The sequence below is a fragment of the Emiliania huxleyi genome (assembly GCF_000372725.1).
Source record: "Emiliania huxleyi CCMP1516 unplaced genomic scaffold EMIHUscaffold_36, whole genome shotgun sequence".
Taxonomy (NCBI): Eukaryota; Haptophyta; order Isochrysidales; family Noelaerhabdaceae; genus Emiliania; species Emiliania huxleyi.
The window spans coordinates 274449-288196 of record NW_005199274.1 but is presented as its reverse complement, the minus strand read 5'-3'; the positions used below and the strand labels follow the sequence as shown (position 1 = coordinate 288196).

Sequence of the window (13748 nt, the reverse complement as noted above, 5' to 3'; positions counted from 1 at the left end):
ATGTTGCGGGCGATCGTGGTCGACGTCCTGTTGATGCTTATCCCCGCCGGTGCCCCGTCCAGGGAGGCGGTCGGCCAGATGACGGGCGTCACCCTTCTCCGGGGCGGCGAATCTGCGTTGGTGGAGATCGTGGAGCTGCCCGGCGTGCCCGGGCCGACCGGGAAAGAAGTCCATCAGGCGATGACGGCGAGTCGGGGGGAGGTCGCGCCGCTGTGCGTCTTCAGCGTGCGCTGGTGTGCGGGCAACGTCTTTCTGAACTTCATGCGCAGCCTGTGTGCGAGCTCTGACGTCTGCTCGAGCTCGATTGCGTTCGAGGTGCTCGCTCTCTCTCTCTGTGTATATCACTCTCGCGTGCTGCACTCCGCTCACACGCGCCGGGCCTTGAGGTGCCGCGGCGCGCGGGGGGCTCCGCTGCGTCGTGGGGGGCTGTCGTGGGAGGTGGAGAGGTGGAGACGCGAGGGGGAGCCAAGCCCCCTTGCCCCACACACACCTCGCCACCACACATCTCGCCACCTCGCCTCTCGCACCTCTCAGGTACCTCCCATCCTTGCCAAGGTCGTGCACACTTTCCCGCGCCCGCCGCTCGCGCCGCCGCCGCCGCCGCCGCCGCCACTTTCGCCCACCCCGCCTGCCGTCCCGCCACAGCCCGCACCGCCCCCGCCTGCCTTGCCGCCGTCGCCGTCGCCGCCGCCGTCCTGCCGCCGCGCGCCGCCGCCGTCGGCGTCGCCGTCCCCGCCGTCCTTGCCGCCCTCGCCGCCGCCGCCCACACGCCCTCCGCCCACACGCCCGCCCCCCTTGGCGCCGCCACCGGACCCGCTGCCGCCGCCCCTCTCGCCGCATCCCCCAGCCCCGCCTCCCCCAGCCCCGCCTCCCCCAGCCCCGCTGTATTGGCTGCTACCGCGGGCGCCGCCGCCGCCGCCTTCCCCGCCGCCTTCCCCGCCGCCTTCCCCGCAACCGCTAGCGCCGCCACCTTCCCCGCAACCGCTACCGCCACCGCCGCCACCATCGCCGCCGCCGAGGCTGCCGCCTTTGTCACCACCCCCGTCAGTCCCGCCTCCTTCGTCACCGCCACCCACGATGCCGCCACCGCCGCTTTCGCCGCCGCATCTACCTCCGCCGTTGCCACCGTCGTCACCGTCACCGCCGTCCGCTCCCCCCCAGCAGCCAATGCCTGCAGCGCCGCCGCCGCCTCTTCCCCCAGGCGACACCTACCTGCCCTCGGTGCGGTTTCAACTCGACCTCGGGCTCCTGCCAAGCCAGGCGCAGGGTCGGCCAGACGTGATGTTGCGGGCGATCGTGGTCGACGTCCTCTTGATGCTTATCCCCGCCGGTGCCCCGTCCAGGGAGGCGGTCGGCCAGATGACGGGCGTCACCCTTCTCCGGGGCGGCGAATCTGCGTTGGTGGAGATCGTGGAGCTGCCCGGCGTGCCCGGGCCGACCGGGAAAGAAGTCCATCAGGCGATGACGGCGAGTCGGGGGGAGGTCGCGCCGCTGTGCGTCTTCAGCGTGCGCTGGTGTGCGGGCAACGTCTTTCTGAACTTCATGCGCAGCCTGTGTGCGAGCTCTGACGTCTGCTCGAGCTCGATTGCGTTCGAGGTGCTCGCTCTCTCTCTCTGTGTATATCACTCTCGCGTGCTGCACTCCGCTCACACGCGCACCGGGCCTTGAGGTGCCGCGGCGCGCGGGGGGCTCCGCTGCGTCGTGGGGGGCTGTCGTGGGAGGTGGAGAGGTGGAGACGCGAGGGGGAGCCAAGCCCCCTTGCCCCACACACACCTCGCCACCACACATCTCGCCACCTCGCCTCTCGCACCTCTCAGGTACCTCCCATCCTTGCCAAGGTCGTGCACACTTTCCCGCGCCCGCCGCTCGCGCCGCCGCCGCCGCCGTCGCCGCCACTTTCGCCCACCCCGCCTGCCGTCCCGCCACAGCCCGCACCGCCCCCGCCTGCCTTGCCGCCGTCCCCGCCGCCGCCGCCGTCCCCGCCGCCGTCGCCGTCCCCGCCGTCCTTGCCGCCCTCGCCGCCGCCGCCCACACGCCCTCCGCCCACACGCCCGCCCCCCTTGGCGCCGCCACCGGACCCGCCGCCGCCGCCCCTCTCGCCGCCTCCCCCTCCCCCAGCCCCGCCTCCCCCAGCCCCGCTGTATTGGCTGCTACCGCGGGCGCCGCCGCCGCCGCCTTCCCCGCCGCCTTCCCCGCCGCCTTCCCCGCAACCGCTAGCGCCGCCACCTTCCCCGCAACCGCCAGCGCCACCGCCGCCATCATCGCCGCCGCCGCGATCGCCGCCGCCGTCGCCGCCGCCACAGCAGCCTCCGCTGCCGCCGCCGCCGCCGCCGCCGCCGCCACCGCCGCTGCCGCCGCCGCTGCCGCCACCTCCGTCGCCAGCTCCGTTGCCCCCGCCGCCGGGGCCGCCGCCATCCCCGCCACCCTCGCCGCCACCGACCGTTCTCGACTTGATTGTCTCGGCAGGTCTTCACAATACTTGTGATGACCCGAGATGAGACCCGAGATGACCCGAGAGATGACCCGAGAGATGACGCACCCGAGGTGACCCGAGGACCCGAGGGTACCCGAGGGTACCCGAGGGTACCCGAGGTTGACCGAGATTCCTCGGCGTGATGGTCTCGGCAGGGCTCCGCTGCCCTGAGCTGCCCCACTGCCGCGCTCCACACAGCGCCACACGCATGCGAGCCGTGCGCCGGACATGCATCGCCGTGGACGTACCGTGGACGCGCCATGGACGTGTCCTCGCCCAGCGTCTCATTCTCACCCTGCTCTCCTCCGCCCTCCCCGCCACACTCCCCCCCCCCCCCGGCCCCCCCGCCCGTGCCCCTCGCCCAGCGTCTCTCACCCTGCTCTCGCGCCCGTGCCCCCCCTGCCCCCCGCTTCCAGGGCACGAGCACCGCCAGATGATAGGGACTTTCCTCCTTGCTGTGCTGTCCGGCTGCGTCTTGACCTCCCTCTACGCGTGGTTCTTCCTCGGCTACTCGTCGCTGCGGCGGCGAGGACCGGGGCGAGGGACGTGGACGCGGATGGCCGAGCCACTTGCCGACCTTCCGCTCTCTTCCTCGCCGTATGAGCACGGGCCTGCCGGCCCAGCGGGCTTCAGCATGCTGGCGGAGAGCGAGGAGCCGCGCACCTTCTCCTTCCCCGCCGGCCCGACGGGCCTCACTCTGGCAGACGACCCGGCCGGGGGCGGTGGCATCGCTGTCGAGGCCGCAGAGGGCGCGGCGCTCGAGCTGGGCGTGCCTCTGCTGTCGGCCGTCCTCGCAGTGGACGGGCTCCGTGTCTCAGGGAACTCTACGGAGTCGCTGGGGGCTTTGGCGAGCCTGGGGCCCCTCACGCTGACGGTGCTCCCTCCGCCGCCGAGCGATGAGCCGGCGCTGACGGAGGTGGAGGAGGAAGAGGGGGAGGGGGCGAAGGGGGAGGAGGAGGAGGAGGAGGAGGAGGGGGAGGGGGAGGAGGAGGAGCACCCGGCTCTGCTGCTGAATCTGATCGATCTCGCTAAAACCCATAAGGCCAAGCAAGAGGCTGAGCGCGCCGCGGCGGAGGAGGCTTGTGCGGCGGCGGCGGCGGCGGCGGTGGCGCTGGAGCGTGCCTAAGCCGCAGCGAGCGCGAGCGAGGAGAGGGCGGGGGCTGCAGAGGCGGAGGTCGCCGCCGGGAGGAGGGAGAGTGAGTCCCCCTCCCCTCACAACTCGCGTCGCCCCAGCCCTCGTGACGGATCCCGAGCCGCCGCATGTCGCGCCGCTGAGTTTCGAGGCGACGGGCGAATTCCTCGACAAGCAGCACGCCGCTCTCGACCTCGCACGCAACGTCGAAAAGTCCATGGCGGAGGAGGGGGAGGCAGAGGAGGATTGCGAGGAGGGAAAGCCGTCAGAGGCTGCGGCATCGGCGGGCGATGCTGCCGGCGACGCCATCGTTGCCGGCCTCTCGTCAGAGGCGGCGGCGCGCTGGTTGTGAGTTCAGAGGTGTGTGTGTTCGAGCATCCACTCTGGCGGCCTCTGAGAACGGATGCACGCAGGTGACGCCGACACGGACGCTCCGCTGTGTCCCCTGCGCGGATGCGTCGGCTCTTTTGCTCACAGCCACGCCTTGCGCCCAGCGCTGTACGCTGGTGTGGACTGTGTGGTGTACTGTGCGATCTGCGTCCTGCGTCCGACCGTCGTGCGTGCCCCCCCCCCCAGCCCCCACGCCCCACACCGTCCCAGTCTCGCCCACAGTGCTTACGCGTTACGGCAATGTATCGGGACAAAAGCGTCGAAAAAAGAGCTCTGTTCGTACACACCTTAGTTCTCGCACAAGGATACAACTAACTCACACAACAAAAGCAGTTCGAAGTACATGCTCTTCAAAGAGGGTAAGAGCAAAGCGAGCCTAAACGAAGTGCTAAGAGGCCCCTCAAAAAAACGCCAAAGCGCAAAGGGGCGTGGTTTTGCTTGTGGGTAAAGCCGAGTGCGTAGACCGCGCCACACGCCTCACACGCACATCGCTTCTCTCGTCTCTGCCTGCCCCTCTGTATCACCTGTGCCTTTCTCAGAGCGATCGGGGGTTTTGTGAGCGGACGCGCAAACTGGCGCGCAGCTGGTGCTGGTGCTGGTATTGCGGAGCGGCAACGTCAACGGTGCCGGTGGCGTTCCTGAGGCGTTTATTCGCTGTGGTTTTCATCTTGTTGTGCGGCTGTGGGGCGTCTGCACGCGGCGGCATGTGCTCCGAGTCCGCCCAGTAACGCCGCGGAAGCCTCTGCCGCACGCGGTCGGCCAGCCAGGGTGCCGGCGTGTGTGACACCGCCAGTCCCTTGGCGGCGGAGGGCGTTCCGGAGGCCCACTGGAAGAGGGTCGGCTCGAGGTAGTCGAAGGTGAGCCTGCCCCGCCGCACCTGCAGGCCGACGAACCAGTTGAAGAGGGTCTGCTCCCACCAGCTGTCCCAGTAATTCGTCAGCGCGATGAGCATCTTGCGCAGCGCGAGCTCCGTGTTCGCCGTCGGCTGGAAGAGGATCATCCCCGAATTGAGGCAGAGAAAGCGGCCGTAAGGCTCGCAAAAGCGGTACTCGTTGGGGCCGAAGCTGCAGCGCGGCAGCGCGGAGGGCGAAACGGGCCGCAGTGGGCGCGAGGAGAGGCGAGGTCGATTCGCCTCGAGGTCCGCGGGCCACCTGCGCACGCGCAACTGCCGTGTGAAGAGAGACTCGGCGTGGAGACAGGCGGGGCCGCACCTCAGCGCATCTCCGCCCACATCGCTGTCGCCTCTCCGTCGCATCTCTGCGAGCCGCTCACCACATGTCGAGCTGAGCGAGCAGGTCTGGCATGTGCTGCGGCTCCGTGTCGTGCAGCTCGTACACAGAGGCGGCGCCTCGTGCACGGAGGCGCAGCTGCGCGCCAAAGTAGGCCGCGGGTGGCCGATGCACCTCTGTGTCCGCGTCGAGGAAGAAGGCACGGTAGCCGCGCCGCACAACCCAATACGCGTAGAGGTACTTGAGGTTCACCGACGGGTCGAGGTTGCGGTCGCACGGCCCAAAGCTGCCTCGGCCGCACTCATCCTTCCTCGCCACGCGCCGGAACGGCTGTGGCATGCCTGGCCAGCCCAACGCGTGGCGGACGAGCGAAGCACGGAGGACGCGCTGGTGCTTCTTGTTCGCCGCATTCTGAGCGCTGTCGAGGAGCTGCCCAGCGGTTCGCTGCGTGTTCTCGTCTGAGCACACCACCATCGGAAGAGCACCCGGCACGGCCCTCGCAAAGGACTCGACAAACCGCACGAGAAGCCGCGAGAAGGATTCCGGCGGCTGCGCGAGGCGGCGCCCAGGCGCGCCACGGCCCGACCGTGCTTTTACAGCGGTGCCATGCAGAGACACCACTGTGAAGGTGATGGTGCCATTCACAGAGAAGCGTCGCAACGAGGTTGTGGCCAGCGGGGCGTCATCAAGCGCAAAAGGCGCCGCGTCGTCGTCCTCAAACTGACGGCAGGTCTGCTCGTCAAATTTAGACGCGGCGTGCCCGCCCGGAGCGGTAAAGAAGCTCGCGATCGCGCTGACGTTTGGCTGCGCGCCACCCATCCCGGAGGCTCGAGGGTGGTCCATCGCGGCCGGGGTCAATGCCAAGCGTTGGGTGTGTGTGCCGGGTGAGCAGGCCCGTGGGCAGTGGCAAGGGGGGCGTATTGCGGTGTTGGGCGCGCCGCTTCGTCCGGCGGGCGAAGCATACAGTGGGTTGCGGGCATTAAGAAAACAGGATCCCGCGGCACGCCGCCGTTTCTAAGCCTTTCCACAGCCCTCATCCACCCCACGCCGTGGTTTCTTAGCTCCGGGCGGGCACTCAATCAAGCCAGAGCGCCGGCCCGAAGGATTTTTAGGTAAGAAGAGTGTTAAAGCTCGGTCCGCGAGGGCGATGCCAAGAGTCTGCCGCCGAGTCGGCTCTCTGGATGAGGGGAAGACGCACACACGCCTCCATCCACTGACCACTCCACTCAGAACACCGCAGACTTGAAAAGTGACAAGTGCGCTGCCGCAGGCCCAGGCGAAGAGAAATTTTGAGCTGCAGCTGGGGCTCCGGACCCGTTCACACTCGTGTCTGGCCTTTTCTCGGGGCCGCGCCTGCGGCGCCCCGTGGTTTCTTAGATTTTTGCGGAAATCGCTTGGTAGGGTTTCTTAATGCGACGTTTTCTTAATGCCCGCAACCCACTGTACGTGGAGAGAACGTACGCGTAAGAGGGTCGGTTCCGGGCTACGAGCTCGTACGTAGCCACAATGGTTGTTTGATTTAACAAAACAACTCTCTCTACCAGCAGACAGGCTCGACACAGGCGGACTGGCGCGTGCTAGCACTATCACAGGCAAACCACATGGTTGTTTGATTTATTTACACAGACAAAGAACACGAAGTTATTCCCAACCCCTTTCCTGGATGAGAGATTAATTATCTCTCGGTCGGCTGCGTTGGCCGCCAAACAAAGTCGTTGTTCTCGATGGCGCTGTCTGGGAGTGTTTTTTTCGTAGAGAAGGAAACACACCAAAAGAAAGAAAGAAAACAGACAACCCAAGGGAGGGATGGGAGGACGGCACGCCGCCACCACACAGGGATTTTAAGGAGAGGAGTGTGGTGCTAGCCGTCGCCCACCCTAACCCTTGGTCGTCTGCCTCTTTCTATCTCCCTTCGCAGTCCCTCGCCGATTCTCGCTGCAACCTTCATGCCACCTCGCGGTCGTCCCACTCTCGTCGTTCTCCCTCCTGTCGCTTCCTCCTCTGTCGCGTCGCTCTCGTCTGCCTCATCCTGCGACGCCGCCGCCGCCTGCCGATCCCTTGCTCTCGCGGCTTCTCCCGCCTTTCGCCTTTCGGCGCAACTCTGCCCTCCTCACGGCATATTTTGGCCCCTCGAGTTATCGAGCTCTCCTCGAGCAAGGACGACTCTTCTAACGCCCACTGCGATCATTTGCCGCCAAGTCATATCGTTGCTCAGGTCCACTCTCTCTCTTCGAACGCTTGTACCTCCACGGTCGGTGTTGGCGCTGGGGTCCCCTTCGGGTGCATCGTTACAGCTGACGACGGGATTACCACATTACCACTGCGGTGTTTCTCCTCCTCGGAGTCTTCTTCCCCGGCTTCCTCCCGTTTTCGGCTCTATACGTTCGGCGTGGCTCACCCTCCATGCCGTGAACAGGCGCTTTATCCACCCTATATTCTTCTCTCGTTCCTCTGCCCGTGCCTTGGTCTTGTCGTTGTTTCGCACCCATGTCTGTATGGCGATCGAGGCTGCCTTCCCCACTACCTGTAGTTCACTCGTCACCTCTCCTGCGAGCTCCCCTCTCTTTCTTTCGGGTATGGAGTCCGTGAGTGCGGGCAGCGTGCAGGCAATCACGGGCGCTATTTTGTCGTACTCCTCTTCGGCGAGCGCTCCAAATCTAGACCCCATTGCCTTGTTAAGGAGGCTGCCCTCGCGCATCTGAGGAATGCGGCTGTGTCTTTTGAGTCAGGCGCCGCCCGTTCGACTCTTGCTGTTGCCCTCGCCGCGTGTTTGTCAAGCTTCCGCATGAAGTAACGCGCCTCTTCCTTGGGCGACGACGTGGGTATTAACGGAGGAGGTACAACCATCCCACTCGACGACATCGGTGATGGGGCCTCTAGCTACGCCGATGACCCACCCGACTCCCCCGAAAACGAACCGCCGCCTAGCGCCCCGCCCTCGTCGCCTAAAGCCCCCATCGTGGAGCAGGGGGTGATATGGATTTCATACACGCCGAGCGCGCAGGCGCGACACATCGGAGACAACAAGGGGATCCGGCGTGAAAGAGCTATCGACATTGACGTTGACCCAGCCGATTCCACCGATGTCGACGTCATTACCTCCGCGGCTACCGCGCTTTCGCTCGACGACACCGTGGAGAATCGCACCGAGGACCTTGCCGAGGCGATAGGCCGAATCACTTTGGGCCCCGCCCCCGCCCCCACCCCTCGGGGTGGGGGCACCCGCCCCTGTCGGGCGCCGCTTGCGGCGCCTGGCAGGGGCACCCCCTGGGTGGGGGCCGGCGATTCCCATGCCGGCTCTCCGCCACAACCCCCGCCGGGAGGGAATCCCTGCTCACAGAAAAGGGCTTCGAGCCCTGTCTCGCGCACGCCCCTGGCGGGCGCCGCAGACCAGTTCCGCGAGCGCTCGTCAGCGGGTGGTGTGCGGTTCTTGCCGTAGTTCCTCTTCGGTCGCCTAGCCCCGGCGCCGTCTGGCGGACGCCTGCGTGTCACGAGTGCGAGCCGCTCGCGGTTCGTACGCCCGCTTGCGGGTTCGAGTGGCGGGCTATCCCGCTTGCGGGATGGCTTAGCGGGTTCGAGCCGTCACACATTGGCTGCCGGGGTGTGCCGAGGGGGGGCTGGGTGGGCGGTAAGCCGTCATTGCCCGGCGCTGCTTGCAGCGCTCTGGGTGGTAGTGGCGGCGCTCCAAGAGTGGTGCTCTTGGGAAGAGGTTCCTCCTTTCCGCTCCCCCCCCGCAAGGCGCGAGACACACACACACACACACGTTCCTTTCCCTTGTGTCACTTCTTCCTCTGTCGCGTCGCTCTCCTCTGCCTCGTTCTGCGACGCCGCCGCCGCCTGCCGGTCCCTTGTTCTCGCGGCTTCTTGCTCCTTTCGGCGCAGCTCCGCCCTCCTCGCTGCATATCCTGGCCCCTCGAGTCTATCGAGCTCTCCTCGCGCAAGGACGAGTCTTCTGACGCCCACTGCGATCATTTGCCGCCCAGTCATATCGTTGCTCAGGTCCACTCTCTCTTCGGACACTTGTGCCTTCACGGATGATGCCGACAGCCGCAAATTCTTTTTCACGATGGGTGCCGCCTCGCTTTCGATGCCGCCGAGCGGCACCGCGCCGCCGCCCGGCTCCGCCGAGACTTTGGACGTGGGCGGCTGGCAGGTCGTCATCGCCGATGGGCAAGCGGTGCTTCCCGAAGGCATGACGCACTTGCCGGACCGTGCGTTCCTTGGCCGCACCTCTCTCGTCTCGGTCGCCTTCCCGCGCAGCCTCGTCTCCATCGGCAGCCGCGCCTTCGTCGGCTGCTCCTCCCTCGCTGCCATCAATCTGCACGCCGGCCTCACCTCGATCGGCAGCCGCGCCTTCTCCCGCTGCTCCGCCCTCTCCTCCGTCACCCTCCCTGCCACCCTCGCCTCCATCGGCAACCAAGCCTTCTTCTGCTGCTCCTCGCTCGTCTCCATCAACCTCCCTGCCGGCCTCACCTCCATCGGCAGCAGCGCCTTCTACCGCTGCTCTGCCCTCTCCTCCGTCACCCTCCCTGTCGGCCTCACCTCCATTGGCAACCAAGCATTCCGCGGCTGCTCCGCCCTGGTCTCCGCCACCTTCCCCGCCGGCCTCACCTCCATCGGCAGCTGGGCCTTCCAAGATTGCTCCGCCCTCACCCACGTCACCTTCCCCGCCACCCTCACCTCCATCGGCAGCCGCGCCTTCTTGGGCTGCTCCTCCCTCGGCTCCGTCGCCTTCCCTGCCGGCCTCACATCCATCGGCGAGGGCGCCTTCTGGAACTGCTCCTACCTCTCTTCGATCACGCTGCCGCTGCCCGATGGCCTCTCGTTTGGCGACTGTGCTTTCTCCGCCTGCCCCCTCAACGACGAAGCGAAGGCAGCAGTGCGGGCCATCAACCTTGAGGCGGTCGACGGCTCCGAGACCTTGGACGTGGGCGGCTGGCACCTCGTCATCACCGACGGGCACGCGGTGCTGCCCGAAGGCATGACGCACTTGCCGGACCGTGCGTTCCTTGGCCGCACCTCTCTCGTCTCGGTCGCCTGCCCGCGCAGCCTCGTCTCCATCGGCAGCAGCGCCTTCGACTGCTGCTCCTCGCTCGTCTCCATCGACCTCCCTGCCGGCCTCACCTCCATCAACAACTACGCCTTCCGCGGCTGCTCCGCCCTCTCCTCCGTCACCCTCCCCGCCGGGATCACCTCCATCGGCAGCAGCGCCTTTGAGGGCTGCTCCGCCCTCTCCTCCGTCACCCTCCCCGCCACCCTCACCTCCGTCGGCAGCTGGGCCTTTTACGGCTCCGCCCTGTCCCGCGTCACCGTGCCAACCACCGCCACCATCCGCCCCTACGCCTTCCCCCCCTTCAACACCTGTGTCCTGCTCCGCCTCTCGCCCGCAAAGATGCGCTGGTACGAGGCGGCGGACGGGGCTCTGGCCTACAAGCGCTGCCGCCCCCTCCTCTACGGCTGGCTGGAGCGGGCCCAGATCGGGCTCGGCTCTTATGGTCCGGAAGGCGCGGCGCGCAAGCGCGACCGCGAGGAGTTCGAGGGCGACTTTGCGCCGCCGTTGTAGACGCAACTAGACTGACTCAAGTCACATGATGAATTCTTTTCTTTGGGGTCACAGCACCCCCGCCCACGTTTTCATTTCCTTTCTTTTTCGCGTTGGCCGTCACCGCCGAGCGGAAACCGGTGCAAGAGGTAGACCGAGAAGTACTCCTTCTTCACCCGTCGCCAGTTGAGCTGCATCTGTGACGTCGCCTCGCCAGCGCACACGCCCGTGGCCTTTGTCAACACGAGCTTGCGCACCTTGTGTACCTGAGAGCGCGACGGCACGCGTCGTTAGAGCGGCTCACAAACACCACGCATCCCGTCGCTCCTGCGTCGCGCGCTCACCACATCACGCACGCGCAGCGGGTTCTCCTTCTTCCATCGCACGGTGCGCTCATCGTGCCGCGTCTTCGCCATCATGCCGATGCGTGCCGCCGAGCTCTGCATGATGGCCAACGCCGAATGCGTAATGAGGGCCTCGTGCACGCTCTCGATGCTCTCCTGCTCGCCGATGAAGAGGTCCTGCAGCTGGAAGATTTCCGTGCGGTACACGTGCTGCCGCTTGTACACCTCCTCGGTCTGCGCCACGAGCTGCTCTGCGCGCTCCTCGTCCTCCATGGTCGCAGCTGGCGCGGACGCGGACGCGTACATGGCTTTGTACGCCCGGAAGATCGTCGACCAGTACTCACGCCGCGCTGCCACGCTCAGCTCGCCGAACGCGGGGTACTTTGTCTGCCAAAGGTTGTTGGCCATCTCAGCGACGTAGTTGCGAACCGCATTTTTCTGCACGCCCTTGCGCCGCACCCCGCGCTGCGCGAGACACATGCGCTGCCGCTCGCGCGACATCTTCGACATGTACTTGACCACCTGCACCTCGCTCGGATACCCGTCAATCACCTCGCCGCCCAGCTCGACGAACCTATCCCACGACCGCTCAGCCGTCTTGAGGTGCTCAAGCGTCGCCTGCACGAGGCCATTGCCTTGCTGCATCGCTCGCGCTACCTCCTCCTCGACAGCCTTATCCTCGCTCGAAGCTTCCGCTACCTTTGCACGGGCAATCTGCACGGCTTGCCCTCGCCGGCCCGACGCCGCAGCACCACACTGCGCACGCTTCTGTCGCGCGCTCGCCTCGCTTTTGCTGCCCACGACGCCACCCTTCACGCGGCGTCCGCCGCGGTGGGCACCCTCCATGTGAATCGCCAGTCCTCAATCCCCTTGCTTGCCCCCGCGTACGTCCCGTGACATTTGGCCCATATGTGTGTGACATTTTGCAACTGGTACTGTGACATGTCAATCGCAAATGGGACCCGAATGGGACCGGAACGAATATTGGGACCCGGGTCCCACTGGGACCCAGGCGCTCTCCTGCCGCTGGCGTGCTCCGTCGACCCCGACCGTCGGCGCTGCACGTGAGGCATAGCTACCCCAACGCCCTGCGAGCTTCCCCGCGCGCTCTCGGCGCCTCGGCGACCCCCCTCGCGAACCCTGTATTGTTACTTTTTTTAACAGTATTTCCAGCGCAGCTGCCGCTCAGTATGTGCGCCAACGACTCGAGCCAACGACGCCTGTGGTGGCTCACTGTCTTCTTGTGTCCAGTCGTCCCAGTCTCTCCGTTCTCCGATTCTCCTCCTTGTCTCGCGCGCCTCTTTTGCGGCCTCATCCCTAGCCGCCTTGCACGCTCTGCATCCCCAAAACGCACTCCTCGTGGCGGGGCCCCTCATTCCCCGTTTCTTTTCCCCCTCTAGAATGCGCCTGTGGTGTGCCCCATGTGGCACCCCGACCTGTTGTCTCACCCTGGCTCCCAGGATCGTTTTGGTCGTCACATTGTGACCCCCGACGTCGTCGAATGTCGCCCGCCTGTCCTTCCCCCCATTCTCATCTCCTCATCTGGCAATCTCATCTTATTGTCCCATGGGTGTTTGAGGCTGGCTACGGCCACTTCGCTCCACAGCCGTCCCGCCACCCCTGCCGTGTGCGATCCCGGCCTCACCGTCTTTCGAAATTGTCCGCACACCCACTCGTGCGCGCTCTGACACATGTGCCCGTACGTCCATCGGTCCACTATCTCCCTCTTCTCGCTGTGTGTGTCCTCTGCCGCCTCCCTTCTCGCCGTGTCATGCATGTTCTAGTTCGTACCGCGTCCCGCACCACTTTTGAGGCGTCCTCCGTGTCGTTATTTCCCAAGTATGCTGTCGCCACTAGGAAACACCCCCCCCCGGGTGCAGGGGAGGTTAATACTCGAGACGGAGAATGTAGGCTAACCTCGGAATGTAAGCGCACAATGGCTGTGCTGTCTCCTACACAGCCATCTTACCTAAGGATGGCTGAGCTAGCTACAGTGCAGCCACATCCTTCAGCCCGATGGCTGCAACACGCACACGGCAGCCATCCTTAGTAGACACATGGCTGGAGACGCACTACCGCAGCCATACCGGTTACCGCCCTCTTGGCTGAGCTGGCTACATCGCAACCATCTTGGGTAAGATGGCTGGGGGACACAGCCATTTCAGCCATTTCAGCCATCTACTATGGCTGGGGCACAGAGATTGCAGCCATCCTCCAGAGCCATGGCTGCCTGGTGATAATTCGATGGCGCAGCCAATGGCAGCCGTCCCGCGAGGCCGGGGGCGGCAAGCGCGCAGCCATTTGTGCGTGTGGCGGGGGCGGCGGACGGCTGCCATCGAATTATCAGCCATGCTCCGGAGGATGGCTGCACTGACTGTGCCCCAGCCATAGTAGATGGCTGAAATGGCTGTGGCCCAGCCATCTTACCCAAGATGGCTGCGATATAGCCAGCTCAGCCATGAGGGCCCGCCCCGGGGCGTGCGGTATGGCTGCAGCAGCGAGCTTCCAGCCATCCCTACTCAGGATGGCTGCCCTGTGTGTATTGCAGCCATCGGCCTGGAGGCTATGGCTGCACTGCAGCTAGCTCAGCCATCCTTAGGTAAGATGGCTGTGTAGGAGACAGCACAGCCATTGTGCG

General features: G+C 65.9%; 2 protein-coding genes across 2 annotated transcripts; both read left to right on the top strand.

The window, feature by feature from the left end:
• On the top strand, window positions 1-3957 carry EMIHUDRAFT_102004 (hypothetical protein; the record flags this gene model as incomplete). The annotated part of the gene is made up of 4 exons (XM_005772356.1): window positions 1-315; window positions 1162-1596; window positions 2907-3555; window positions 3707-3957. The coding sequence occupies 4 exons, from the start codon at window positions 1-3 to the stop codon at window positions 3955-3957; spliced, it is 1650 nt and encodes a 549-aa protein (XP_005772413.1).
• A 5354-nt stretch (window positions 3958-9311) lies between these two features.
• On the top strand, window positions 9312-10787 carry EMIHUDRAFT_310590 (hypothetical protein; the record flags this gene model as incomplete). Its single annotated transcript, XM_005772355.1, has 2 exons — window positions 9312-10048; window positions 10499-10787. The coding sequence occupies 2 exons, from the start codon at window positions 9312-9314 to the stop codon at window positions 10785-10787; spliced, it is 1026 nt and encodes a 341-aa protein (XP_005772412.1).
• Between the last annotated feature and the right edge of the window lie 2961 nt (window positions 10788-13748).